Source organism: Caretta caretta, chromosome 24, assembly GCF_965140235.1.
Source record: "Caretta caretta isolate rCarCar2 chromosome 24, rCarCar1.hap1, whole genome shotgun sequence".
Taxonomy (NCBI): domain Eukaryota; kingdom Metazoa; phylum Chordata; order Testudines; family Cheloniidae; genus Caretta; species Caretta caretta.
Genome location: NC_134229.1, coordinates 1148819 through 1176753, shown reverse-complemented (window position 1 = coordinate 1176753; position 27935 = coordinate 1148819). Strand labels below are relative to the sequence as shown.

Here is a 27935-nt window from a genome sequence, read left to right as displayed (position 1 = left end):
TAAATTAACACCAGCTTTGGCCCCACTTTTCATCTCCCAGGAATTAAAACCACCCACAGAATGGAGCTGTCTAACAATACAGATTTTTTTTTAATTTTTATGCGGAATGTTAGGACTTAAAATCATCGATATCGAGGGGCCCTTAAAAGCAGACTTACAAAAATTAAAATAAAATAAAAAGGAGGGTTACAGTTCTCCCATGAATAAATGTACATTTGTGTCTACTCAGCTCTCCAGAGCCAGTGTGACAAGAGAAGGAATCTAACATTACAGAAAAGAAAGGGGAGTGTGGGTAGGACAAGTTTGCAGGAGACAGTCCCCAAATGATGCACAACAGGAATTGCTCTGACCCACTGACAGTGCAACTAATTACAAATAAAATAAATGGGGGCAGGGTGGAGATAGCACAAGGAGATGCCAGAACTGCGGAGTAAGAACAGGTCTGGGTCTCTTCAATTACTTCAGAGGGGCAGGCTGCCCCCGGCCTCGCCCCCAGCCTCCCGCACTGCAACGTACACCCCACGCAGCACCTGACCGTTCAATTCCGGAGCAATCAATTCGCCCCTTCTCCCAGGGCCAGGCTAAATCAGACTAGCTTCTGACAAAGCCCAGGCCAATTCAGGTCAAACGCAGCTGACATCTGGATCAAACTGATCGCATGACCCGGGGCCTTGGATTCTAGGTCTAGCAGGGCAGGCAGGCTGGATGGGACTGGGTCCATTAGCCGGGAGGCCTGTGCTTCTTCCAAGAAGGAAGAAGAAATTTGCTGGCCCTGCTAGCGCAGCACCAGCAGGCAGCCCCATGACCCCCATCCCCCAGGGCTGCCAGGACACTGCCCTGCAGAGAGGGCAGGCTGGAGCACAGCCACCATTCAGCGTTCCCAACACAGACAGAACCTGCCTTAGATCCCATCACCCAAGACAGTGGCTTAGATTCCTGCAAACAAAGAGGAGAGGCTGGCTGGGCCCGAGGCCTGTAGACAAGACACAATTCATGACCGTTTGGTTTGAAAACAAAGATGCCAGGCTCTAAAAGATCCCTGGGCCCGTTTCGATGCCGAACCAGCCATGGGCTAGTCATGAAACTGGTCTGAAGGGACGTTTGGGGAAAGGAGGAAAAGCTCCACTTCACTGATGTGAGTCTTAAAGTGGTGCCACCCTGCCTGGCAAGTCTGGGACACCCAACCCACGGGTGAGACTCGCCCCACCTCGCAGGGGGAACTGTCAGGCAGGGTTTTAGAATGGCCCGTCTCAGCGGGACTCCAGAAACCAAGACCCAACCCTCATAATCAACAGGGTATGTCAGGCGAGGCTACTACACCCAACCCAGGAACACTCCTGCTAACTATGGAGATCTAGATCAGGTAGTGCACGCAATCTGCCACTAGCCCTGAGCCACACATGGCTCGTGCTATGCCCTACAGGCAGATCCCAGAATTAAATAGCAGCTGCAAGAGATTGCCTTGTCTTCAAATCGATTTGTGCCCACCTGGCAGGATTGCTGGGAAGGAAAAGTCCCGGGGAGTTTTGCCAGTAGCTGCAGGAGTCATCTTGCAAATCAGAGGGAAGTGTTCTGGGAGAGGATAAGACGCTGGGAAGTACACACATACCATTTAAAATGATCCAATTGAGACAATGCATCTGACAAGTGAAAAGCTGAGTTCCCCCAACGGCTGTGATGAAGGGACACGGGAGCGGGCTCGCCTGTGGTTTCATTTAAATGCGTGGACAGTGTGGATTCTCTTGTACAAACACACTCACACACATGCTCGCATCTCCTCACCACCATGTGCTGAGTGTCCACCCACGTCAAAAGAATGCAATATGAACGCAGGAGTCCCTCCTAGCAGAATCAAGATGTGCTGCCAGGATGACCCAAAAGGAAGAGAGACCCAGGGGAATCCACAATCCTAGTCAACATTCCTGGCTCCAGTTAAAAAAACAAAAAAAGAAAACAAAAGGAACACACAGACACACACACAGAGGGCAGCTCATTACACATCGGAGAGAGAGAAGTTCTCCTCTTCCTGGGGTTTGCAGATCCAGCTCCCATAGCTCATCTCCTCCAGCGCCCTGAAGAAGTGCTGCTTGGCTCCCTGGTAGGCCGAGGCTGCCTCCTTGGCATCTGAGTACAGCGCGGCGCTCTGCAGGTCTTTGCGGTCAGCCTTGGCACAGAGCTGCTGGAACAGGGTGAACATGCTCCTCTTGGACACGCGGGACACCTCCAGCTTTGGTCTGGAAAGGAGAAGAACACGAACAGAATGAGAACCCCAGAGAATGGAGGTGGGCCATGGGGGCAAACAGCAGCTAGGGATGTAGGACGTGGTCCTGCAATTGGATCCACGTGGGCAGAGCCCAGTGCTTGGACAGAGTCTCATGGCAGGATCAGGGCTGTAAACCGAACCTGTGGGCAACAACGAGCAAAGCGATGCAGCAATCAGGATCTCAAGGTGCTACACACACAGCAGCTACGCCTTGAAGCCCGCTGGAGGCCTCACTGGCAGGACTGCTCCATGCGTGGGAGCGATTGGAGCAGTGTGCCCAGCGAGTGAGAACAGCGGGCGGATATTCTGTTCTGATTGACATGAATCCCCGTTTTAGCTGGGGTTGGGGCTCCGGTCCCCCAAGTCCTCCCACACACCAGGGCACACAGCATGACAGCACGGAACTGCCCCTTCACAAGCTCCCCTAATGCCAGCTTCAAAGCTCTTTGCTCACCCGTCTACTTTGCCTTTTGTGCCATCCAGGACTTCCACCTCGCTTTCGTCGGCAAGACACCAGTTCACGCTCGACTCCTTGGTCTTGCCCGTCTGCCTGGCGGAGTCGTACACGCTAACTCTCCCCACCTAGATGGCCAGAAGGAGACAAGAGGGTTGGCTCAGCAGAGTGGGGCACATACACCCAGCTGGGAGGGGTGTGTGGTTCTCAGAACTGGTAGACAGGTAATGCAGCCGTGGCCCCCACTAGCGACCTGCCAGCTGGAGTGCCCAGCAATTGCTTTGCATTCTAGCTTGCCCCACCAGCAAAGCATTTATTATGTTTCTTAATCTCAGCTACGCCATGCACACCCAATTCAAAGACCGCCCCGCGACAGCCCCTGGAGAGAGACGGCTCACTGGGGCTCTGGTTAGATCTGGCATGCATGGAATCTGGAGAGTTTCCTGAGTCTTGCCCAGGCACCATCGTATGCACAAAGGGCTCATTAACCACTCACACCTGGCCAGATGTGGCAGTGGGCTGAAAGACAGGGAAACACAGAACCAGCCACTACGATTTCTCTGTCCTGAACCCAGTCTCTGGTCCGACAAATACCAGAAAGAACTTAAACTTTCCTGCTACAGCTGGAAGGTGGCAGGGTCACTGAGCATGAACCTTCCGGCAGGAAGTCTACCGAGCCCCACTAATACAGAATGCACCAGTGCAGATGGCTGGACCCTTGTGCTGAGAAGAGAGAATGGAAACGTTAAGACCTGCCAAGCCTACAGTACCTCAGGATGTTTAACATGATACGGAGCCTGGAGACCTGCTTCAAATGTGCTCCCATCTCTCGACATGCGGCAGCAGATTGCACGTGTCAGGTGACCCTGGCTGTATAGGTAACCTGGGAAAAGACACATGCAGGCATTAGGAAACAGAGCAGCTGCATTGTTAATGGGCAGGCAGAAATCTAAGAAGATACACCGCTCAGCTCAGAAAGCCGGAAGCCGATAAGGATCAGGAAAGCAATTTTCCTATCACTAGACACTTCCTTGGTCATTAACGCGTGTGACGCAGCAGGGAGGGGGGAGTGTTGACCTGGGAATGTGGCAGGGGAGTTTCACTGGGGATGGGAGACCTGAGAGCCTGTAACCTGAGCCAGGAGGGGGATGCCACATTCCCTGGTCAACACTCCCCCCACGCTGCGTCACAACACGTGAAGGGTTCAGTTTTACAGATTGCAACATTTGTGGCCATAAAACATTTACAGGCAACTTCGATCTCCCCCTTGTCCGCACACATCCAAACCAAGAGCCAAGGAGAAAATCCCCATGTATCCCCATGGTTAAAATCCACAAGGTCCCATGTGTTTCCTAATGGTGCAGCTCTGCTGGAATCAACATTTTAGCCTTCGGTTCCCATGCCCCCTGGTGAATTTCTTTTCCATTACTGTAGTAAGGAGGTTACTGGCACTTAGCATACGCAGCCCAGCTGAGAGCACAGTGCCCTCAGTGCTGGAAGGGGCTCAGAGTTTCATACCAAGCGTGACGGAGCTGAGGTACACTGGCTGCATAAAATGCGACAGCAATGCCCCTTGCAGGCCCAGCACATTCCAGCGCAGGATTTTGTCACTGCAGGACATGGTGCGCAGCCTCTCCCCATGCTGGATCCCATCCCACGTAGGCACAATGTCACTCGACTCCACGGGAATGGTGCCTTCCCCTGCGGGAGAGGAAAGGAAAGGGAATTTGCAAAGAGCCAGCCAGCCCACTCGGCTACAAAACCCCCTTCCACAGAGGGTACACGCCAGGCCAGCACGCTCCACGAGCTCCCTGAAGTGAGCACGCACACCTCCGAGATGGCATGGCCCCAATGCAGACCGAGGACAACATGCTCCTGCACCCAGTGCCCTGCGGCCACGTCCCGCTGCGCAAGCTCTCGCGTGAAGCCAAGGGAGAGATGGGTAGACTAGAGAGAGGCAAGTTTTCACACGGCTGAAGCCCAATTAGCTTGCGCTTGAGAAGGAGGTCAGTGCCACATAAGCATCGGTGCTGGATTCAGACAAAAGCCGGAAGGTGGAGCGTGACTTTCCACCTACACAACCCCTTATCCGTCCCCTTCACCCATTCTCTAACCCTCTCTGCCTTTGCTCACTTGAGCCTAAGGCAATAACAAGCACAGAGGGGAGAAAGGCCTGCAGGACATCACCTCTCCAGTGCCTAACCTTGCAGGTGCTCAGACTCACAGGGATACATGCTAGCCCCCTCCCCATGCCAGCTCCACTCTCCCACCTCTTGCAGCTCTCTGTCAGACACAGGGGAGCGGAGGGTCCTTTCCTAGAGAGGTAGCTGTGAAACTCCTAGCCTTTGGCCCCAGGGCTCTGATTCTCCAATCACGTTACCATGTGGAAGAGCTTAATGGAGCTAAGCCCCCATCTGGCCAGGGGTTACTGGCAGGGAGCACTTCCTGCTGCTGATCCTCAGGGTGACTGGAAGATACAGACGCCAGCATTCTCGGCACTGCAACATGCTCGGAGCGAGGGCTCTTGAGGTTTTGCAAGACTCACCATTCTCCACCTTGGTGCGCAGTTTACCCTGCTTGGGATTCTCAAAGAGAGGCTGATGCTGGCTTTCCCCCACTGTGCTTGCCTGGTCACTGCAGGATTTATCGAAGAGGGCCCCATCTCCACAAGGCGCCGTGCTAGAAACACACCAACAGCCCCTGCTGAGTTAGCGTAAACCCAAAGGACATGGAAATAACGCGGGCTATGCCGGACTCCTACGCTGGCACGGAACAACAGTTACTGCACCAGGAGAGTTTATCATCGAGGTTTGCTCAAGTCACTTCCACTCCAGGCCTGCCTAAACATGCAGATTTAGCTTTACTTCCCTAGCTCCCGGGGGCATGGGAGGAGAAATACATTAAAGATTTAAAGCCCTTTAAACGCTATAGAGGAGTGAGGCATCATCAGTATCATCCAGCACTCTCAGAAAGGCATTGCAACTCCTGCTATCCAGCCCCCAAACCTATTGGTACATGGGGATTGGGAAGGTCAGGGGAGAGCCTGGGGCTCATGCCCATTAGAGGACACAGATCAGCTGGGGTAGAGTAATGGGGCAGCCTCAGTAAAGGTTAGCAACACTGCGTGCCGCACAGACCTGACGTAGAGGTGAAAGGTCACGTCATCTTTTATTTTGAGCCTGTTTTCTCCTGCTGACTCAAATATGCTCTGTTCTGTGGAGGAGGGATCGGCGGGATTGTACTTCATCAGCTCACTGTAGAGAAACCTGGGAACAAACACAATGGGTCAGAAGACGGCTTTGTTCCACCCCAACGCCCACACGTGACCAGGACAGGCAGTGCCCCAACTGCAGTCTCTGATGAAGGTGGAAAAGAGCTTCCGTGAAACACATGATGTGGTTCACTGTGTCTGTCGGTTTGGGAGCATGAGGGCGGGACACCCAGGAGAGGTGACTCTGCGGAGAGTACTCTGGAGCCTGGGAGTGGATACCTGCATTGGCAGCCCCCGCCCAGAAGCCAAGGGCCGAAGAGGTAACAGATCAAAATCCCCCCAGGTCAGTGGAGAGGGATATTTGTAGGAGAATGTGGGGCGCTTACCCGGTTGCGGCTTGCGTGTACTCATCCTGCGGGGAAGGCAACGCCAAGCTGCCAACCTAGCAGCTTTCATCAGCGCGAAGCTCACTGAAGCCGACACCATCCCAGCGAGGGCTGAGCGCTGGCTGTGTCATTAGCACAGCCACAGGAATGGGCTGCAATCCCCGGTTCTTTTATTGCTACTTTTGTCCAAGCGCAGGGGAAACCTTGAGGTTTCTTACACTCTGCCAAGCACTAATGAAAACTGCAGCTCCAGCACAGTCTGTGTCGAGACCTCCCAACTTTGTACGGTAAAAGGCAAAGTTCAGCTTGAACCACGTCCCCCGCTCTCACCTTGAATGGCGTGTGCCGTACCAGAGCGGGCAGAACAGCCGGCCCACCACAGCCCCAGGGATTAATGGGAAGGACAAGGCCGCAGATCACAAGCCCACGGTTGCGCTAACTCACTGATCTGCTGGGGACCTGCTCCCCTCGTCCCCGGAGTGGAGGAACACACCAAGTGTAGTGACAAGCACAGACAGAGATGCAGGCTATCAGTGAGGGGCTGGCATTGTTCTGAACGGCTGGATGGGGTACGGATAGGGACTGGAATTAGCCCAGATTCTCTCTCTCGCTGTTTAAAAGGTGCAATGCTAAATGCATGAGGGAGGAGAGAGCAATCGGGGTTGTGGGACTTAGCCTGGAAAGCCTTGCCCAGCAGCCTGGGCTGGGTTTGTTACCCCCTATGGCAAGATCGCACCGATAAGGTTTGATGGAGCAATTAGAACTGGAAGAGCCTAAGTGTGGGGGTTGGATCTGAAGAGACGCTCTGACTCAGAAGACAGTGCTCCATCTTTAGAGCCCTGCGCGGATCTGTGGATATAAATCTGTATCCGCGGAACCGCAGGGCTCTCCTGGGAACCTCAGTGGCAAAAGGAGCAGAATGTGGGACCACTGTTGCCAGGAGTCAGCGCCCCACGCCGGCAGCTCCTCTGGCATGGCTGTACTGGATATAAATATATAAATTTGTATCTGCGCAAGGCTCTATCCATCTTGGGCGGAGCAGCGCTGTGCTTGGATTGAGATGGTGCATGGTACCGTGGGGCATGCAGCTTCTGCATTGCTCTCCTTTGTACTGCACGAGTGTGGCTGCAATCTGAATCCTCCTAGGGATGGTAAGTACCACCTGGGGGTCCTGACAAATTGCCAACATGGCAGTAATGTGGGCAACAGTCATGCATGACCCTTCCTTGTAAGGCACAGCGTCGCTGTGCTTCACAGCCAGATAGATAAACAGCGAGTGTTGGAAACCACAGCTCCTACGCACCACAGCATTCTCTGCAGACACTGACACTGGTTGTGCTCCTGGAGAGGGGTTTGCCAGCTAGGCAGAGGTCCCGGGACAATACGGGCAGCTAGGTGTTCCCTTTCATGCCTTTCTCCCGAGACTCCCTCCAAACAGAGAACAAAGATTCCCTCATCCCTCACCTCACGAAGCCTCGTCGGGAAATGATTTCTGCATGGCAGTCATTCACAGTCTCTCCCTTCAGGCTCAGCTCCTCCCCCTTCACGCAGCGATTACCTAGAGGGCAAGGGAGGGAAGAGTCTCACAATGCCAACGCATGGGCTCCTCTGAAAAGGCAGTGTTTTATCTCACCAAATCTTACTGCTCTGGGCTCCTGAGCAGCATGGCCCCAGTTACCAGGGATCATTATCCTGGCCAAGTCAGTTAGAAATGAACAGGACAGAATTCCACTCCACACAGAAATCGCTTGCCTCTTTTTATGAGCAGCACAAATCTAGATCTACCCAGCTTGATGCCAGGGTCCCTTCAAACCTGGAGGCCTCATTTGCCCATCCTCTGAGAAGCAAAGCAGTGCCAACCACCTAAGGAGAGGGGGATATTTGAATCTAAAGCTGAGGTAAGCCGTAGGACCTCGTGCTGTTTGACACCAGCAGCGAAAATCCAGGCTCTGATGCACAGGCTAGTGTGTAGCAGTGCAAGCAAAGATTATGAGCGATATAACTGAAGGCACGTTCGCTTTGTTTTCTCCTTTTGTAACTAGATTACTGGTGACAACGTGTGAACCCTGGGAACGTTCTTTAACCATGTGGGATGTTGAGTGGGGACTGTATCACACTCTCCCTGAAGGAGCCCACAGGATTGGCCAGTGCCTACTTCTAGTAAGAAATGTATCTAGCTAGGGAGTCTGAGTTCAATGCATGCTGGAAGTAGTGGCTCATACCTGTGCCAATGCTGACCACAACTCCCAGGCCCTCTTCTCCTCGCCTCATGATGATTGCAGCCAGGATCTTCCGTCCGAGCAGGCTGTGCTGGATGCGAGCAGTGAGGGCGTTGAAGCGCTGGTGGCTTAGCATAGCTATCTGATCATGCAGGGTACTGCCGCTCACAGGGAGCTGGAAGGGGGACACAACACCAGCATTGCTAAGAGATTCACAGGCGGGTCATTCCTTTACGTAAACAAAGAATCAAGAAGGAAGCCGATAGGAAACACAGCTATTCAGTGGGAGGGTAGAATCCAGAGCACACAAATGCCAAGGGAAAGAGCAGGCGAGTATACAGAGGTGAGTTTAAGAGCAGGCGAATATATAGAGGTGAGTTTGCCATGGGCTAGAACAGCACAAAAGGCCAATGCAATTTTGGGCTACAAACGCAAAGAGTACCATGGCGTGGAGGGGACACCTCCTTAGAGAACTCTGCTGTACACATGCTCCAAATCTCACGCTCAGCTCTGAGCCCAACATCAGTGGATAGTCTTGCTTCCTGACAGCAAGATGGACTGGGGTGAGGAACAGTCTCCCCAGGGAAGGAATGGAAACCCCATCACTGAGAACGTTTAAAACTGAACAGCAAGGAACAATTCTGCCCCAGCTCCCCAGGGCTTAGCTCGTAGGACTTCGTCTGTCACAAGCACCTAAGGAATTCTTCCTCTGGGTGCTTGTGGGGAGAGTTTATGGTGCGCACCTGGCTGCCTTCTCTGGCACTGCTCTGGATCCCCTTTTACTAGGCAAGATCTCATCTGCCAGGATCAGCTCTGCAGCAGGGAACACACATCTTAGGAGACTGCAGAGCTCAAAGCAGGACTCAGAACGGCACAGAACTGGGACAGCAATTCTGCCAGAATTAGAGCTTTGTTCACAACTGATGTGCTGTTTCGGAGCTGCTGTGCGATATCTGAAGGTGCCACAAGGCGGTGAAAGAATGATTGAACTTGGAAAGCGGAATCACACTGTGTGCTTACTCTTACCCACGGGACCATGCTTCAGCTGCTCATGGATCAGAGTTTGGGGTTAGCTCAGTCCAGTACCAGATGCTGGCAGGAGGCAGGGTCAGAGTATGTGTGTGTCCTACCAGGAGCAGCTCTAGCACAGGCCAGGAAAGGATGAGAAAGCCAGCCACAAGGATAACAGACCCAGCTTGGCTCTACCGTTACAAGTCACTGATCAGCACAAGTCACTGATCTAGCGCTCCCACCAGACTGAACAGCAGGATGACAAATGACACCCTAGCTCTGAGGAGAGAGAAATTACCTCTGTGATGCTCAGTCCTTCGGTGCGCTCAGCCTTCTCCGTTTCCCCAATCAGGACTCTGAGCGCTGCGTCGGCCGCTTCCTGCTTGCCTTGCTTTTTGTTGTGTGCAGTCACAGCTGGGAACCAACGACCTCCAACCTTGGCTTGGTAGACAAACCTACAGAGGTAGCAGCAGCATGTCACTGGGAGAGCGATGTTTAAAAACCAAGTGGTTTTTATTTGTACCTGCCAACTGTAAGGAGGCAGAATGAAGCTCTGACAGTAGCTAGCTCTGTTACCAGCTTGCAGCTTCCCCAGGAATTTGCTATGCTAGGCAGGAGTCTGTGCCTACTTCAGGACAGCACAGACAGTGCCAGTTTTGTCATGGACATTCACAGCAACTTACTTCGGATCGTGAGGAGGTCCTGTCTGATCGATCATTTTGAACTCTGCTGCAAACCCATTGGAACGGGCATATTCCAGCAGGCCACTGACAGGATTGGCATTGAGGTATTTGATCAGCTCCCCAATGCCCTTGGCTGTTGCTGCTTTTGACTCATCTGGATTCAGGGACTGAGCAACAGGCGGATCCAGGGACGGCTCGCTTGGGACCTCTACGGAAGGCTAAAGAAGAGTTAGACAAGAGGAGCCAGATAAATATTTAGGAGTACGTACTACGGCAGGGTAACTGCACACAGCCAGCCTTGGCTACTGCCGGCTGACCCATCCGGGGTAAAATCCTACTGGAAGAAGGAGTAAAGGTGCAAGGGTCTCTCTACCTGTTCTGGGAAGAACTGCCCCCCAGCCTCCCCGCGGAGGATCTTCACAGCAACCTCAGCTGCCATCTGCTTTGCTCCCTTCTTGCTGTTGGCTATCACCGCGGGGAAAGTCTGCTCACCCACCTTCACGCAGTATTTGAACCTGACAGGATGTTACACCATGAGAAGAATGTTAAACCCAGAGGTTTCAGTCTGTTCTTTGCACCAACTCCCAGTTCAAGTCGGGCTAAAGATGCACGAGGAACATTTCCAAGTTATCAGCAGTTTAAGAGCATCAGGATGACTGGATGCTCCAAAACACGGGCATGGCTCTGCCACGCACGGTATTCAGAACTGGCCCCTGAGCTCTGAGCTGGCCCCTGAGCTCTGAGCCTGTCCTTGGGTTGGAGGCACTCAGCCTCCCAGGAGGAAGGCATTCCTTGACCTCTTTCTGGGGTGCACAGGACCTCGAGGGAGCCAGGTCCAATCGTCCTGGAGCAAGATGAGCACTCAGATAACACAGTGAAGTGTATGGGAACATGGACAGATGGGGCAACCTGGCTGGTTCCTCTGATTGAAGAATACCCCTCCCCCCCAATTAACATGATGTGCCATACTTGGGGTCATGTGGTGGTCCCTCCTGGGACAGCAGCTGGAATTCGCACGTGCTCCCTGACTTCTGTCCATATTCCATTAATATGCTGATGGGGTTCTTCCCAGAGGACAAGTGTAGCTGTGCCGCGGCAGATGGAGGCTCTGGTTCTGGGCGTGCAGGCTACGGCAAGAAGCGGAGAGGAGACCAGAGCACAGATCTCAACCTCTGACAGGTTGCTGCTGTCAGGCACTAGACCAGGGGCTGCAACTTTCTGTCAACTCAGCGATGCTAACTACAGGGTAAAGCCAACCCGGCCAAGAGAACGAGCACCAGACTGCATCAAGAGCACGTCAGCTTCGCATAGGTGGTTCTGCTGCTGCACCCCTTTTTATACTCATAAGAAGCCACTTTTGCTACAAGCAAGAGAAGCGTGGGGCTCTTTGTGGAACGTTCAGGCCATTCTGGGCAATACCCAATTAGCACCTGAGAGGGCTAATTCCCGAAAGAGAAAGGCGGCGGAGCCCTTATACAGGCTTGAAATAGTTTCCCCACACACAATTTGGAATCACATTTCCTTTTGGGATCTCTAGCTTGTTTACTTCACCCTCCCCTGCCAGCTAGTGCTGGGCCAGCCCATCCCAAACCCTGCCTGCTTTGCACTGCGTCTGTGAATGGAAAAACTCAGCAGCAGCAGAGGACAGCTCTTTCGGGAGAGCAGGGCTGAGAACATGGGCATCAAGGCACCGATTTCAGCCTGAATGTTGCCCAGAACAAGCAGCACGGGACTCACCAACTCTGCTTCGGAGCTGTCTGGGACAAATGACTCCTCCCCTTCCATGCCATCCTCCCCTTCGTTCTCAGCTTCGCGCATCAGGATTTTCATGGCGTTGGCAGCTGCCTCCTGCTTGGCCAGTTTTTTGCTACCTGCTTCCGCTGGTGGGAACCGGCGCCCATTTATAACAGCCTGGAACTTAAATCTTTGTAGAGGAAGAGAGAAGGACAAACATGTGACCCGTCACTCTGGATACCAACCTGCCCCTCCTGCACTACACCTCTAGCCCAGCTCTTGGAACTCTAGTGGGAAGGAGCTGCTGGTCCCCACGGTGTAGAAGCAAACAAGCCACAGCTGCAGAAGGGCCAGACGCACCAAAGATGCAATCTGACTTTGGTGCAAGCCTTCAGAGGCTTCATTTAGAAGTTTACACAGCCTTCCACCGCAGATGTAGTGGCAGAGACCCCAGGGAGTTTAGCCCTAATGCTGCAGAGTGAGTCTCCTTGGTCCAGAGACACCAGAGGCTGCATGAGTCATTAACTCATTGGCTGCTCTCACCGCACAGAGTGCAAATCCAAGACAGTCTCCTGCACGGGGGAAAGAAAGGTTGAAAACCGGTCTAGTGGCAGCCTGAATCGTCACGTCTGTGCCTAGTCACTTTGGGTCAGTTTGTCCCTCAAGCAGGATCTGCCCTGCCTGCCTAGAGGGCATTTAAGAGCTGCCAGCCAACTCTCTGCACAGCATCTTTGCCAGGCACTTCCTCGTTTAAATCTTTTGTCTTTGACAGATGTGCCTGCCTCTCTCTCAGGGGCAGACCCCAATGGCAGCTTACGCCAGCTAGATTCCTTTCTGGCACCCAGCCTTTTGCAGAGGCGGTCTCCTCTTAGGAAAAAGCAGGTTGAACTGCATCAGGTTGTTGGGGCTAAATCCATTCAGACCTTTCCCTAAAGAGAAAGCTTGGATTTTGTCTTTGGGAAATAGGCCGATTTTCCTGTCTAGTAAGCCTATTGACATATTCCAGTGTGGCATAAATGGTGCCTTTCCAGTGCCCAGGAATGGCCACAATATCAGAAAGTATCCTCAACAGATTAACCATAAAGCCCAGAAAAAAATCGCATTCTATGACTGCAAGTTACGTGCTACGCTCCGAACTGCCACACCAATGAGACACTTGCAGCTAGTGACACGCTGCAGAGCTGCTAATAATAGGTTCCAGGAGGTTAAATCCCAGCAGTGCAAATGGTGTTGGGATAAGAAAACAGACTCAATGGCACGAAACCATAGGAAACCTAGAGTACATTTCTCCCCCTCCCCCAGTAAGTTGCTGCAGAGGATTTCCCACTCCTGGACAGAGACATAAGCTTCTGTTCATCCGTTTTCGGGGGGAACGCTCTCTCTAAAAGTTATCTTCCTCTATTTCCCCTGCCTTTACTGACTTCCCCTCATTTTACTCTTATTCCAGTCCTTCTAGAGGCAACTCTAGAGTCAGTGGGAGTAGCAACTGCGTAAGTGAGAGAATTGGGCTGTTTAGACGCTCAGCTGCTTTTGGTTTCCATTCCAGCTGAGCAATTCAGCAGAGTAAAATACCAGAAAGGACAGCACTGTGTGTTCCTTTTCTGTCCTGCTCACTGGTGGCTGTGGGGTTTCGGAGGGAAAGAGCTGGTCATGTTGGCAAATGGTCTTTTCTATTTCCTAGTTAAGAGGCCTTGAGTCCTTTGGGTGAGGCACATGAGCCTTGGAGGTGATTAGACTCGTTGTCCCAGGAGGAAGCATTGCAAATACTGACACCCTGGCCCTGCAAATCTAGGATGAGGCAATTAGATTGGAAGTTCATGGAGGCCAAACAGAATCACAGGAATGCGGTGCTGACAGGGACCTCGACAAGTCATCAAGTCCAGCCCCCTGCTCTGTGGCAGGGCCACTTAAACCTAGACCATCCCTGACAGGGGTTGGTCCAACTTATTTTTAAAAGTTTCCAATGACGGGGACTCCATGGCCTCCCTTGAAGCCTATTCCAGAGCTTAACTCTCCTTAGAGTTAGAAAGTTTTTCCTAATATCTAACCTAAGTCTCCCTTGAAGATGAAACCCATTGCTTCTGGTCTTACCTTCAGTGGACATGGAGAACAATTGATCACCAGCCTCATTATATCAGTCCCCACAAGACTGAACATTCCCAGGGTTTTTAACCTTTCCGCATAGGTCAGGTTCTCTAAACCTTTGATAATTGTTGTTGCTCTCCTCTGGACTCTCTCCAATTTGTCCCCATCTTTCTTAAATTGTGGTGCCCAAAACTGGACACAGGACTCCACCTAGAGCCTCACCAGTGCCAAGTAGAGCGGGACAATCAACTCCTGTGTCTTACATACAACACGCCTGTTAATACACCCCAGAACCATATTAGCCTTTTTGCAGCTGCATTCCATTGATGATTCATATTCAGTTTGTGATCCACTATAACCCCCTGCTCCTTTCTAGCAGTATAACCACTCACACAGTTATTCCCCATTTCGGAGTTGTGTGTTTGATGATGTCCTTCCTAAGTGAAGTACTTGGCACTTGTCTTACTTGAATTTCATCTTGTTGAATTCAGACCAATTCTCCAATTTGTCAAGGTCATTTTGAATTCTAATCCTGTCCTCCAAAGTGCTTGCAACTCCTCCCAGCTTGGAGTCAACTGCGAATTTTATAAGCATGCTCTCCACTCGATTATCCAAGTCATTAATTAAAATATTGACTAGTATTAGACCCAGGACTGACCAGTGCAGAAACCCCCTAGATGTGTCCTCCCAATGTGACAGCAAACCACTGATAATGATTCCTTGAGTTTGGTCTTTTAACCAGCTGTGCACCCACCTTATAGTACTGTCATCTAGACCACATTTTCCTCATTTGCTTATGAGACTGTCATCAGGGACTGTGTCAAAAGCCTGACTAAAAATCAAGGTATATCACGTCTACTGCTTCCCCCCATCCACTGGGCCAGTAACCCTGTCAAAGAAGGAAGTTAAGTTGGCCTGGCATGATTTGTTCTTGACAAATCCATGCCGACTATTCCTTACAACCCCATTATCCTCCAGGTGCTCCCTAACTGACTGTTTTATAATTTGCTCTAGTATCTTTTCAGGTACTGATGTTAGGCTGACTGGTCTTATTATTCTCCACATCCTATTCCTTCCCCTGTTTGCAGCAAGGTATTACATTTGCCCGTCTCTAGTCTTCTGGAACCTCTTCCATCCTCCAGGAGTTCTCAAAAATAATTGCTTCAGCTAGTTCCTGAACTACCGTAGGATGAGTCTGATTGGCCCTGATGACATGAATACATCTAACTTATCTAAATACTCTTTAACCCGTTCTTTCCCTATTTTGACTTGCATTCCTTCCCTCCAGTTGTTAAGGGTATTTGTGTTGAGCATCTAGTCACAATTAACTTTTTTAGTGAAGACTGAAGCAAAATAGGCACGAAGCACCTCAGCTTTCTTGATGTCACCAGTTATTAGCTCTCCTTTCCCAAGCGAAAACAACGAGGCGGCCTTGTGGCACCTTAGAGACTAACACATGTATTTGGGCATAAGCTTTCGCGGGCTAAAACCCATGTCATCAGATGCATGGAGTGGGAAAAAAAACAGTAGGCAGGTATATCTACACAGCACATGAAAGGATGGGAGTTGCCTTACCAAGTGGGGGGTCAGTGCTAACGAGACAATTAAATCAAAGTGGAAGTGGGCTAATCTCAACAATAGAATACCAAGGGAGGAAAAGTTTCAGAGTAGCAGCCGTGTTAGTCTGTATCTGCAAAAAGAAAAGGAGTACTTGTGGCACCTTAGAGACTAACCAATTTATTTGAGCATAAGCTTTCGTGAGCTACACCTCATTTCATCGGATGCATACTGTGGAAAGTGTAGAAGATCTTTTTATATAAGTGTAGTTTTTTTTATATAAAAAGATCTTCTACACTTTTCACAGTATGCATCCGATGAAGTGAGCTGTAGCTCACGAAAGCTCATGCTCAAATAAATTGGTTAGTCTCTAAGGTGCCACAAGTACTCCTTTTCTTTTTGAGTAACAGTAGTAACAGGTGAGTAACACCTTCTTGACAATTGTTTGAAATGGGTCACCCTGTTTACATTGGCCTCATTACCACTTCAAAAGTGATTTTTCCTCCCTTGGTATTCTACTGTTGAGATTAGCCCACTTCCACTTTAACTGAATTGTCTCATTAGCACTGACTCCCCACTTGGTAAGGCAACTCCCATCCTTTCAGGTACTGTGTATATATACCTGCCTACGTTTTTTTTCCCCACTCCATGCATCTGATGAAGTGGGTTTTAGCCCACAAAATGTTATGCCCAAATAAATTTGTTAGTCTCTAAGGTGCCACAAAGACTCCTTGTTGTTTTTGCTGATACAGACTAACATGGCTGCCACTCTGAAACCTTTCCCAAGTAGAGGACCTACACTTTCCTTCATCTTTCTCTTGCTCCTAATGTATTTAAAGAACCTCTTCTTATTGCCTTCTATGTTTCTTGCCAGGTGGCACTCATTTTGTGCCTTTGCCTTTCTGATTTTGTCCCTACACAAATTTTCTGATTTTCCTTTGCATTGGAATAGTTTGCAGTGGTGCCTTTAATATGGTCTCCTTGAGGAACTGCCAGCTCTCCTGAACACCTTTTTCCCTTAGATTTTCTTCCCACGGGATCCTATCTACCAGTCCTCAGTGTCGCTTAAAGTCGGCTTTTTGAAAGTCCAGTAGCCTTGTTCTGCTGCTCTCCCTAGACTCATGAAATCTGTCATTTCATAATCACTGTTACCCACATCGCCTTTCACTTTCAGATTCACTACCAATTCCTCCCTGTTGGTCAGAATCCAGTCTAAAATGGGTGTCCCCCTGGTTACTTCCTCACTTTCTGGAACAAAAAATTGTCTCCAAGAACTTATTGGAAATGTTGTGTTTTGCCATATTACATTCCCAACAGAAGTCTGCTTCGTTAAAGTTCCCCATTACTACTAGGTCCTATGTTTTGGATATTTCTGTTATTTGCTGTAGAAATACCTCATCTACCTCTGCTCCTGACTGGGTGGTCTACAGCAGACCCGACTAAGACATCATCCATATTTTTTAACCCTTTTATCTTTACCCAGAGACTCTCAACTGGTCTGCCTCCCACCTCCTTCTGGACCTCAGAACAAGTGTCTATATCCTTTATGTACAATGTAACCCCCTCCTCCCTTTTCTCCCTGCCTGTACTCTCTGATCAAGCTATGCCCCTCTATACCAATATTCCACCCATGAGACTTATCCCACCAAGTCTCTGTGATACCAATTAAATCATAATTTAGATTATGTACCTCTCTTTAATCAGAAAATAATAGCAAAGGAAACCCATGTTCTCTTTCTTACCTTGGTTCATGTGAGGGTCCGCTCTGCTCCAAAAGGGCAAATTCACAGCGCTGGTAAGTGTACTGGCTATATTCGATGAGGCCGCTGACTGGGTTCTTCTCCTGACAGGCAATCAGCTTTTCTAAGGGCGTACACTGGAAAGCAGTATCAAACTGGGCAGCGTAGCTGGGAGATGAGGGGGATTCCATGATGCATCTCCACTCATCCGCCTGCTTATTGATGGCATTCAAGTCATCTGGAATGTCATCTGTGGCCCACTTGCCATTTTCAGAGGTGTCATAGTTCATGAAGCGGTATCTGGGCTTCCGGGCTCGCAGGCCTGGGTCAGGAGTGTCAGTCTGTTCTGTTTGCTCAGAGGCTTGCTGTCCATTCTTTACATTTTCTTCTTCTTCCATCTTTACCTCTGTGAAAGGCAACACACTCTCCTGCAGATCTGGTTCTACGCAGGCAGCTGGAAACTCTGGCTCTGGGGCGGGAGGTGCCATTTCCGTTACTTCATTGGCTTTTACCTTGATCTGCATCCGCTCCCGTTTCTTGTCAGTGAGGGACCATTTTGGGGGGGTTGTGTTCTCCTTGTGGACCTCTCCCAGTTTTTCCAGGGCACTGAGAGTGGCGTTAACATCCTTGGCCTTTGAAAAACCAATGTTTTTTGCAAGGTTGTATGCTGTGGAGTCTGTGACATTGAACAAATAGTTACAGATTTTCTCCTTGACTTCAGCCATGATGGGAGATTCGGTATTGTCTTCTGAGCTAACCGTGGAGCTTTCCTTTTCTTGACTCTCAGAAGCTGCGTCTTTGCAATGATTCCCGTCGGCGGTGGCACTTCCTTCGTGCACGGCCCCTACAGAGCCAGATCTGTCTGCGATCCGCCACAACGGGGGGGTCTCTCCTCCTTTATGCAATTTACCTTCCTGGAGAAGTTTGTACAGATAATGATTGACTTCTTTCTTTCGGGTTTTAAGTTTATGGGCGAGTTCGTGAACTGTACAGGACTCCCCCCGCCTAAGCTGCCCTAAAATTGTCAAAATTTCTTGCTCCCTGTCTTGCCCAGCAACAGTCAGTCTCTGGAAACTCAGGTTGAAGTGGTCAAATTCCCTTTCTGATTTTCTGTAGTTGTACTGAGTTGGGGGATAAGACGGTAAACTTTGTGTTTGCTGACTGATATACGGGGGTCTAAATCTCCCAGCTGTGCCCCAGCTGTTGTGCCCACTCCCTCTAGGAATTGGTACAGCAGCTCGCGGACCCCTGATGTGTTGTTCTACTTGTGGCCTTTGTTCGCAAAATGGGTACAGGGGAGCTTCAGTGATTTGCCCCAATAGGAACTGTATCTGCTGGTTTCTGAATCTGTCGCGATTACTTCCCTGTGGGACGAGAGAGTTATTAAAAAAGGCTGGATTAGGACTGCAGTAGTTATGTTTTGGGGGTGTTTGATAAGAGCCTTTGCCTCGACCAAAACCTGTGTTCATAGCGTGCTGCTGGAATGCAAGTGTGAATCTGGGCTCTTGCACACCAGAAGAGAGGCAGCTGTGGTTCACTTTCCACTTGCACAATTGCTGCACAGCGGCCTGCCAAAAGGAAAGAACAAGGGTTCAAAACTCAATTACACTCCCAGAGGAGCCCAGAAGTACAGTATGACCAGCCTCTCCACTCCAAGACCATGTATAACCATCTTCTTTCTAAGCTTGTCTACAAACCCTGTTGCTATGCTACTCATGCATGCCAGGTAAATGAAACTGACAAAGTGTTTGTCCAAGCCCCTGCCCCAAACACAAAACTGACCTGAAAGGAATTCTGAATGAGCCTAACAATGAGAAACAACTTCATTCTTAAGACTCAGCACCCTCACTGGTTGTTGGATATTTCAGGCTGGCTCAATCATGATCATATTTTGCCCATCCATTGTGCCCTACATCTAAGGATCTCAGTGCGCTTTCCAAGCACGATTCTCCCATTTCACATATGGGAAAACAAGTCCCAGAGAGGTCAAGTGGCTTGCCAAGCATCACACAGTGAGTCTGCAGAGATGGAAATAGAACACAAACTCCTAACTTGTGGCTCAGTCCACAAGAACATTCCTTCCTCCCTTGATAGAGTGTGACCTATACAACTCATTCTCTCATTTCAGGATGCTTTAAAGAGATAAGATACATGGGAACCAGATAGCGTAGAGGGTTGGTAATAGGATGCAGAGCCTTTTAGGACTGCAGTTCAAATCCAGCTCACACCAGTCACAAATGTGGCAACATCATTTGATTACAAGTGAATTTTGGTCTGAGTGGTCAAGCTGGAACCTGGAATGATACACTCTATTTTTTAAAATTAAAGAAAAAGCTAGCCACTACTATTGATGGGATGCTCTAATCCTACCCAAGCGTGACAGCAGCCGAATGTGAACATAAAGTGACAGAAACCATATCCCCAACAGAACATTTACGCCCCAGATCTTTATAAGGGAACCTGTGCAGGAACAGAACTGATTACTTACACCCCCACACAGAAAGCGACCAAGTGGGGGATGTAAGTGGATAGATAATTACATCACCTTAAAAATAGGGAGAAAAACACAGGACACTGCAAGTGAGCTAATTAGTAAGTGCTTGCACAATGACTCAGCTCAAGAGTACCCCAGACACCAACCATGCCACTTAGCATCAGCCTTATTGTGCAGAATCAAAGGCCATGTCTACACGTGCAGGCTTACTGCGGCACAGCTGTACCGATCCAGAGAGAAAGCGCGTTCATTGACATAATAAAACCAGCTCAACGAGCGGTGGGATGACAGCGCTGTCCACACGACTGTTTATGCCAGCAAAACTTATGTTGTTCAGGGGTGTGTTTTTTCACACCTCTGAGCAACATTGTCGACATAAGTGCTAGTATAGACATGGTCAACGTTCTAAGGCCATTTGAAATTTCACTTGCACTAAACAGTGTCACAAACAGCCCCCGCTTGCATTTTTTCCTGGTTCACCCCATACTGATACCAAGTGATGTGCTCCGGATTTTGAGTGCAGCAGGTAGGAGCGCTACATCTCCTTCTTAAAAAGGAAAGGAGGACTTGTGGCACCCTAGAGACTAACAAATTTATTTGAGCATAAGCTTTCGTGAGCTACAGCTCACTTCATCGGATGTTTATGCTCAAATATATTTGTTAGTCTCTAAGGTGCCACAAGTACTCCTTTTCTTTTTGCGAATATAGACTAACACAGCTGTTACTCTGAAACATCTCCTTCTTGTTACCCAAGGGTAATGAGCATCCCTTTTCCTGCACACGGCCATCACAGTTCTATTAGTTACTAGGAGACACACATCTGTTCCACTGGCCAAGTTTAAAAAGAAATCCTTAGAACACACAACATGCCTGGAAGAGGAAGGAAGGGTTTAGAAGTTGCTCTTACCTTGTTGTTGCCCAAGCTGACAAGTACAATTCATTTAACTGATCAGAAGGTAAAGAACTGTTCCCAAACTGTAAACTATCTCCACTTCACCTTGAATGGTCCCTTAGAATATGAGCTAATTACTTATGCTAAACTATCTGTCTGATCTTGTACCTAGCTGTGACACTCTTACTGCCGTTCCCAGACCTGAAAAAGAGATCTGTGTATTTCAAAAGCTTGTCTCTCTCCCCAACAGAAGTTGGTCCAACAGAAGATATTGCCTGCCCCACCTTGTCTCTCTAACCACAGACACACACTGCTAGGAGAAGTTGAAAGGCAACTGAAACACTGACGGGAGCAGCTCTTCCCTGTGCCAGCCAAACAGTCGCAGGCAGAGCTCACAAATGGCTGCTAGATACAGAAAAGCTCAGGACCTCTGCACTTTTTACAAACAACAGAAACAGGCTAATCACCCCTTCCCCTCTGCCCAGCATGGAGCTAACAACTAATCAGCCACTCGGTCAACTTAAAATGGCTCCAAGCTAAGTTTCGGTTTCATTTTCTTCCAGCTAACTCTCACTTCTCTGTTTTGCCTGGTGTCCTGTTTCACTGAGGGTTGGGCAGCCCTTAGCGCCCAGGACACATCTGTTCCATAATCCCAACAGGAGAGAGCAGAGCTTTCATGCAGAGCCCACACATACATCCCCTTCTACCCATCTCCTGCTGCAGCTGGCTCTGGTTTAAAACAGTGGCTTACAAACTTTTAATCAAACTGTACTACGCAAAAACAATGAGGAGTCTGGTGGCATCTTAAAGACTAACAGATTTATTTGGTCATAAGCTTTCGTTGCTTTTGTGGATACAGACTAACACGGCTACCCTCTGTACTCTGCAGTCAGGAACTGTCTCTCATTCCTGGGCGCATTCCTGGTCCTCAAGACAGCTGGTTCTAGTTTCCCTTTTGTTAGAACCTGGTGAAAGAAAGGGTGTGCATTTCTCCACTCCACTTCCAAGTGGCAGGAGTGGGGGAGACTTGAAAAGGGCTCTTTGGTGGAAGATTTTGTTTTGCAGGAATTTAAAGCCATAAATCAGATTACTGAGAACATTCCTCTCTCCGTTCCCAGGACACTCGCACCTGTGTTCCTGAACTGTGGTGTGAAGCTGACTAGAGTCTGGCAGGGATGCTAGGGGCTGAACCGCGCTCTGACTTCTCCTGTGGCCTTGAGGAAATTGCTTCTCAAGCTATGTCTACACTACATCATTTACAACTGCGCTGCTGCAGCACTTCTGGTGAAGACGCTCTAAACTGACGGGAGCCAGCTTTCCCGTCAGCTTAATACCTCCTTCCGTGAGAGGCAGTAGCTACGTTAGCGGGAGAAGCTCTCCCGCTGACAAAGCAGTCTACACCGGTGCTTAGGTCAGTGTAACTTATGGTGCTCAGGGGTGTTGATTATCCACAACCCTGAGCAACGTAAATTATACCAAGGTAATTTGTATTGTAGAGAAGGGCTAAGAGCTTGATTCCCTGGCTGTATAAAAAGGTTACATGACTCCCCTAGCTGACAGGAGTGTTGTGAGGATTCATTATGTATTGTCTGTACAATGCTTTGAAGGTAATGAGTGCCAAGACCATTAATTACATTTGTAGTTTTTAAGGGCACGTCTACCCATACAGCACTGCAGCACGTCTGGTGAAGTCACAATAAAGCTACTTCTTGTCCCTGATGCGTACCCTGGATTGCCAGCAATTTCAAGAGCCTGGGATTCTGCCAGCCTTTCCTTTGAGGAGGCAGTGGATCAAGTGGACAGAGCACTGGGACGTGAATCCAGAGAACCACTGACCTCCTGTGTGACCCTGGGCAAGTCACTTCCCCTGTCTGTGCCTCCTTTTTCCCCTCCCCCACACCCTTTGTCTTGTCTATTTGGACCGTAAGATGTTTGGGGCAGTGACTGTCTCTTACTGTCTGAATGCACAGTGTCGGCTCTGATCTCAACTGAGGCCCCTAGACACTACTGTCGGCAGCCTCTATTGCAGAGATCCCCTGGGGGGATGCAGAGGAATGTTTGGAGGGAGCGTGATGGAAGCGACACCCAGCTCCGCTCCTGGCCCAGCCCCGGCCACCAGCCCCTCACCCAGGGCACCGGCTGCGGGCCTGCACTCAGGGCACTAGCTGCCAGCCCTGCTTCCGGGTCTCTGCTTCCAGATGTGGCTGCTGGCCCCGGCCCTGTCCTGCCCCAGCCCCCAACGGTGGCCCCAGCCTTGGCCCCCTTACCCGGTCCACGTGCCTCTCCCAGAACCGGGGGGGGGGGGGGGGAGGGGAGGGGAGGGGGGAGCGTGCACTAGAGTAAGGGGGGACATGAGGTAAAAAGTTTGGGAACCACAACCCTATTGACAACTGTGGGGGTGCAGAAGAGTGAGTTTTATTTTCCCTCTACAATTTATTCATTCTTTCCCCTTCTAGTGAGCAAACAGACTGGCAAATGAATTTTTCTCTTAAATTATTGAGAGATGGCAGGCACAAGGGGACTGTCACCCCAGATCAGTGGTCCATCCATTTTGTATCCCGTGTGCCATCAGCCTAACCTTGCTCTCAGTAAACCTTATCAGTTAAACAAGGGTTGAAATTTCATCCTGACCACAGTTTATGCTCTGAAGCAAGATCAATGGCCCTGGTAACTTTATCTTAACGTTACACTAGCTAAGTGTTTGATATTCATATAAACATCTAATCTTGTTTTAATCCTGCTAAACTATCTGAATAAATATTGTCCCAACAAGTTCTGCAATTTAATATTGATGTAAAAAAGACATTCTTTTACCAATTGTAAGGTATGCTGCTTTTTAATTGCATTGAATTTTTCCTTGTTGTGTTAAGGAACCAAGTGAAAACATGAAGCCTTGCAACAGATATTTATAAATTACTCTTGGGGTGGAAAGCAGCTACATCTCCCTCTCTGGATTAGGAAAGGGCTCTCTTTCACAGTGGAATGATGATGTCTAGGGTTCTCCATCTATCTCCACTCCACTTCCTTCCGACAGCTGGCCCAGCCAATCGCTAACCTGCCACCTGCTCAAGTGCACATCATTCTATTCCCTCAGCAACCTGGGGCAACTGTTCATCTCTCCTGCATCATCCTGCCTCTGAGCTGATGTGTTTGGTGCTGAGGGAGGATGTGCTAGTGAATGAATGTGGTCACATGGCAGTTCCTCATACGGGCATTTCATAAGGAAAGAGCATGAATTTCTTCAAATCAAATCCCTTTCCCAGCCTTGATCCCACACCACCATTCTTAATTACTTGACCTGCTCCTTTAGGCACACCCCGGTGACATTAAATGTATCTGCCCCACTGCGGGACAGTGCATGTGTGAAAACCCAGGAACATGCTCCTTCCATCATAGGTAAGTATATCTGGGCTCCCTCCTTCCATCATAAGTAAGTATATCTGGGCTACCTGTGGGGTGCAGGGAGGGAAATGAGTGGGGGAGGGGTGCCATACACCAGGGAGGGGGGAGAATGAGCAAGGGGAGGGGCGACTGAGCAAGAGGAAGGGTGCAATGCACTGGGGGGAATGAGCAAGGGGAGGGGTGCCAGGCGGGGGGAGGGGGAGGCAAGAGCGAGCACGGGGGGAGGGGTGCCAGGCGGGGGGAGGGGGAGGCAAGAGCGAGCACGGGGGGAGGGGTGCCAGGCGGGGGGAGGGGGAGGCAAGAGCGAGCACGAGGAGGGGGCTCCCACGCCCCGGTGCTGCCCCAGGCCCCCCCCGCAGAGCCTGGGATTACAATGCGGCCAGGGCTCCCCGCCCCTCCCAGCGGCCTCCTTACCCCCCTCGGCCGCCGCCGCCGCCTCTGTTGTGCGGAGGGAGACCCGGCCAGGAGTGATGACGCGCAATGCACGCGACCCCCCCCCGCGACTGAGCGAAGCCACGTGCGGAGCCCAGCGCGTGTCTCGCTCCTGCTCGGCGCAGCGGGGCCTTCGGTTCGGAGCCTGCCCCAGCCTGCGAGGTCCTGTTCATGCAGCCCGGGCCGCTGGGTTTCCCCTCCTCGTCAACGGGGAGAGTCCTGCCGGGAGAACAGTCTAGCCAGAAGCACCCATCAGTAAGACCCATGTGACTTGGAAGACCCCCCGCCCCCGCAACAGATCTCCTCCAGCTACCCTCCCCATAGTCACCACCGCTCCGTTAATGACAGACACACAGGCCCTTCCAGCTAGATACGCGTTGGGGAAAATCCCTGTTTAAGTCAAGACCAAAAAGTCATTTCACTGGGAGAAACAAACCTCACAGCTGCTGGCTAAGTCTCTGACTAAAAGAGAGAGGGACGATGCATATATAAAGAGCAGGAATAAATCCCCTTCTGTGTCCAGCTCTGCCTCCTTTCGCTGTGGTTCAGATTCACTTTTGTTTCCCCAGCTTGCTTTTACTCTCACTTCGATCCCACAGCTCAATTTTTTTCACAGAAGAAGTGGAGCTTGGGAGGCAAGCGACATTACAGATGTCTTAGCTACCACAAATTACTGTCTGTATTGGGCCACTCATTACTACTTCAAAAGTTATTTTTCCTCCCCTGGTATCCTGCTGTTAATTGATTTATCTCCTTAGACTGACCTCACACTTGGTAAGGCAACCTCCATCCTTTTCTGTATTTATACCTGTTCCTGTATTTTCCACTCCATGCATCGGATGAAGTGGGTTCTAGCCCACAAAAGCTTATGCCCAAATACATTTGTTAGTCTCTAAGGTGCCACAAGGTCTCCTTGTTGTTTTTGATAATACGGAAGTTAGAGATGGACAAACTCTCAAGACACAGCTGGTCTTCCCCCAGTCCCACCACCAGCCCTGGGTCAGTGCAGCAGTTTCCCTGTTCTCTGACATGCTGAGCACCAGCTCTCAGCTATGTATTTTAGGAAGCCCATTGTGTTTTGTTCTACGTATCCAGTAATTTAAGAATGATCAAGTTACATGAGTAACAAATTATGTGCAGTGTATATTACTACACACAACTTCTATTTGTGGTCACCAACATTTACTAGCCTTGGAAATAACTGCTGATCTAGGCCTCAATCAACATATACCTATATTCATCCTCAAAAGGAGTCAATATCTGATTATTTCACTACGAACAGATGTGTTCCTCTAATTAGAAACTGTCTTCATGCACATTTGCTACTGAAGCTAACGAACTCACCAAAGAACTCATCTGTTTTTCAGACCAGCCATCATTACTGATGATAATAATGCTTTGCTGGCTCACAAAGGTGTTGTGAGGAGAATTCTTCAGTTCCTGAGTGCCTCACAAACATGACAGTGATGGAGGCCACAACACTATCTAGATAGGAAAAACATTTTAGCCCTTTTAAAAAGCACATGCCATATAATCAGTCCTATACTGCCACCATCTGTTCATTTTGTAGTTTAAAACAAAAAAAAACACAATCTGAACTTTAAAAGGACCATATTCCATTGCAACAGGTAACATTTAGCTAATCTGTGTCTCCAAAAGGTCCTCTTGAAGAAATGTTTCAGAGTAACAGCCGTGTTAGTCTGTATTTGCAAAAAGAAAAGGAGTACTTGTGGCACCTTAGAGACTAACCAATTTATTTGAGCATAAGCTTTCGTGAGCTACAGCTCACTTCATCGGATGGAGAGGTCCTGGTTTCCCAGCCAAACACTGTGCTTGCTTCCTGAAAGCTTCCACATCAAGTAGAAAGTGACAGTATCTCCCATTCTTTTCAGATCAAAATAACCATGTTGGTGCCTATGAGTTTCCGTTACTTGGATAAATACCCTAAGAATAAGACAGGCTAAACAGCACGTTTCCAGGTGGTTACCGCTCACCGAGGAATGCACTCCTTGGAGCATCTTGTATGGCTATTATGAAACAAAACTTTGTGAAATTGGGTATATAAGTTTACCTGACCTTTGTAACACTGAAAATCAGGCCCTGGATCTCCATGACAACCAGAGATGCTGAGCATCCAACATCAGTAGTCAAAGTCAGTGAGAGCTATAGGTGTTCAATACTTCTGCCCCAAAACTCTGTTTGGGTTCCCCATACCCTGTTAGCATTCATAAATTATAGGTCTGTTACATTCAAGAAACCAAAAATAACTCCGAACAAATCAAAACAGATCTGTACATTCAGGAAGATGGACATCCTCTGCTCCCATCTCATAAATCAAACTCTCCCCCAGGGCTTTAAACTCCAGGCCTTCCTTTCTATCCCAACCAAGCAAAAGATCCACTAATGCCCTTGCCTGCTAAGATCACTTGTACACCCCAACGGAAAATAATCCCTAGTCTTCCATTCGTCCTTTCAAGATGCTGGGGACCTTTGAGACAACAAGTGCCACTTCCTCCCTCTAAGTCTCTCCGAAAAGCATCCTCTTACGCTGTGTAAAAGGGTACTGCCCGACCGCCATTCTGGCGGCGGACAGGCCTCTTCTCCCCCTAGAAGTCGGCAGAGAAGCGTGGCCGTTGAACACTGCGGTCTGCCTGGCCGGTTCGGTGGCAGCCGCTGACTGGGACACGCCAAACATCATTTTCAGCTCCCCATCCCCAGCAGAGAGGGAGGAGATTTAACGGCACCAGACGATTCCCTGGGAGTGTTCAGCAGGGAGCACTTGGCCACCCAACTCTCCGCAGCAACGGGACCCCCGGAGCAGGGCAGGGAGAGGCCCCCCGAAGGGCAGGACCGACGCCGCCCCACGGGAGGCCCGGCGGGAAGGGAACCGCCGGGTCCGGCCGCTGGGTTCGCGCCCCTCCTTGGAAGCGGGTTTCGGCGGCGCTGGGCGGTTGGGGGTGGGGCGGGGGGGTTGGAGGGGGGGGACTGGACGAGGCCCCCCCGGCGCGTGCTGCAAAGCCTGGGGGGTGGGGGGACGACACGAGCCCCCTCCCTAGATATGGCCCCTCGCCGGCCACACCGCGCATGCGCCCCCCCATGCAGCCTCACTGCGCACGCGCTGCCTCGAGGCGCTTCCCGCTTCTCTCCCCCCCCCCCGCCCGCGCGCGCGCGCCATCCCCCGCCGCATCTCGCCCCCGCCCCCCGCCCGGCCTCTCACCGCTGCGCCGCTGCCGTCCTGGGACGCGGGAGCCGAGTGGCTGCGGGGCGCCGCCTGCTCCGCCTTCCCCTCCCCCCGCCGGAGACCCCGCTCTCCTCAGCGCCGCGGAGCCTGGCGCGGGCCGATGGCGTCACAGCGCGACGGGGCGAGGGGCGG

General features: G+C 50.3%; 1 protein-coding gene across 4 annotated transcripts; it reads right to left on the bottom strand.

Annotated features, from left to right (window-relative positions):
• Window positions 1–71: 71 nt before the first annotated feature.
• On the bottom strand, window positions 72–27935 carry ADAR (adenosine deaminase RNA specific). Of its 4 annotated transcripts, none has more exons than XM_048828540.2 (15): window positions 27780–27935; window positions 17346–18910; window positions 11965–12151; window positions 11197–11354; window positions 10601–10742; window positions 10228–10445; window positions 9843–9999; window positions 8537–8708; window positions 7779–7872; window positions 5855–5983; window positions 5263–5396; window positions 4236–4418; window positions 3488–3600; window positions 2718–2845; window positions 72–2234 (listed from the first exon to the last, which is right to left on the bottom strand). In XM_048828540.2, the coding sequence occupies exons 2-15, from the start codon at window positions 18809–18811 to the stop codon at window positions 1994–1996; spliced, it is 3522 nt and encodes a 1173-aa protein (XP_048684497.2). In that variant the 5' UTR covers window positions 18812–18910; window positions 27780–27935; the 3' UTR covers window positions 72–1993. The 4 variants fall into 4 exon arrangements, with proteins under 4 accessions (XP_048684497.2, XP_074978856.1, XP_048684496.2 ...); XM_075122755.1 differs by lacking the exon at window positions 27780–27935 and adding an exon at window positions 27110–27127 and having other exon boundaries at window positions 17346–18706; XM_048828539.2 differs by lacking the exon at window positions 27780–27935 and adding an exon at window positions 24545–24615.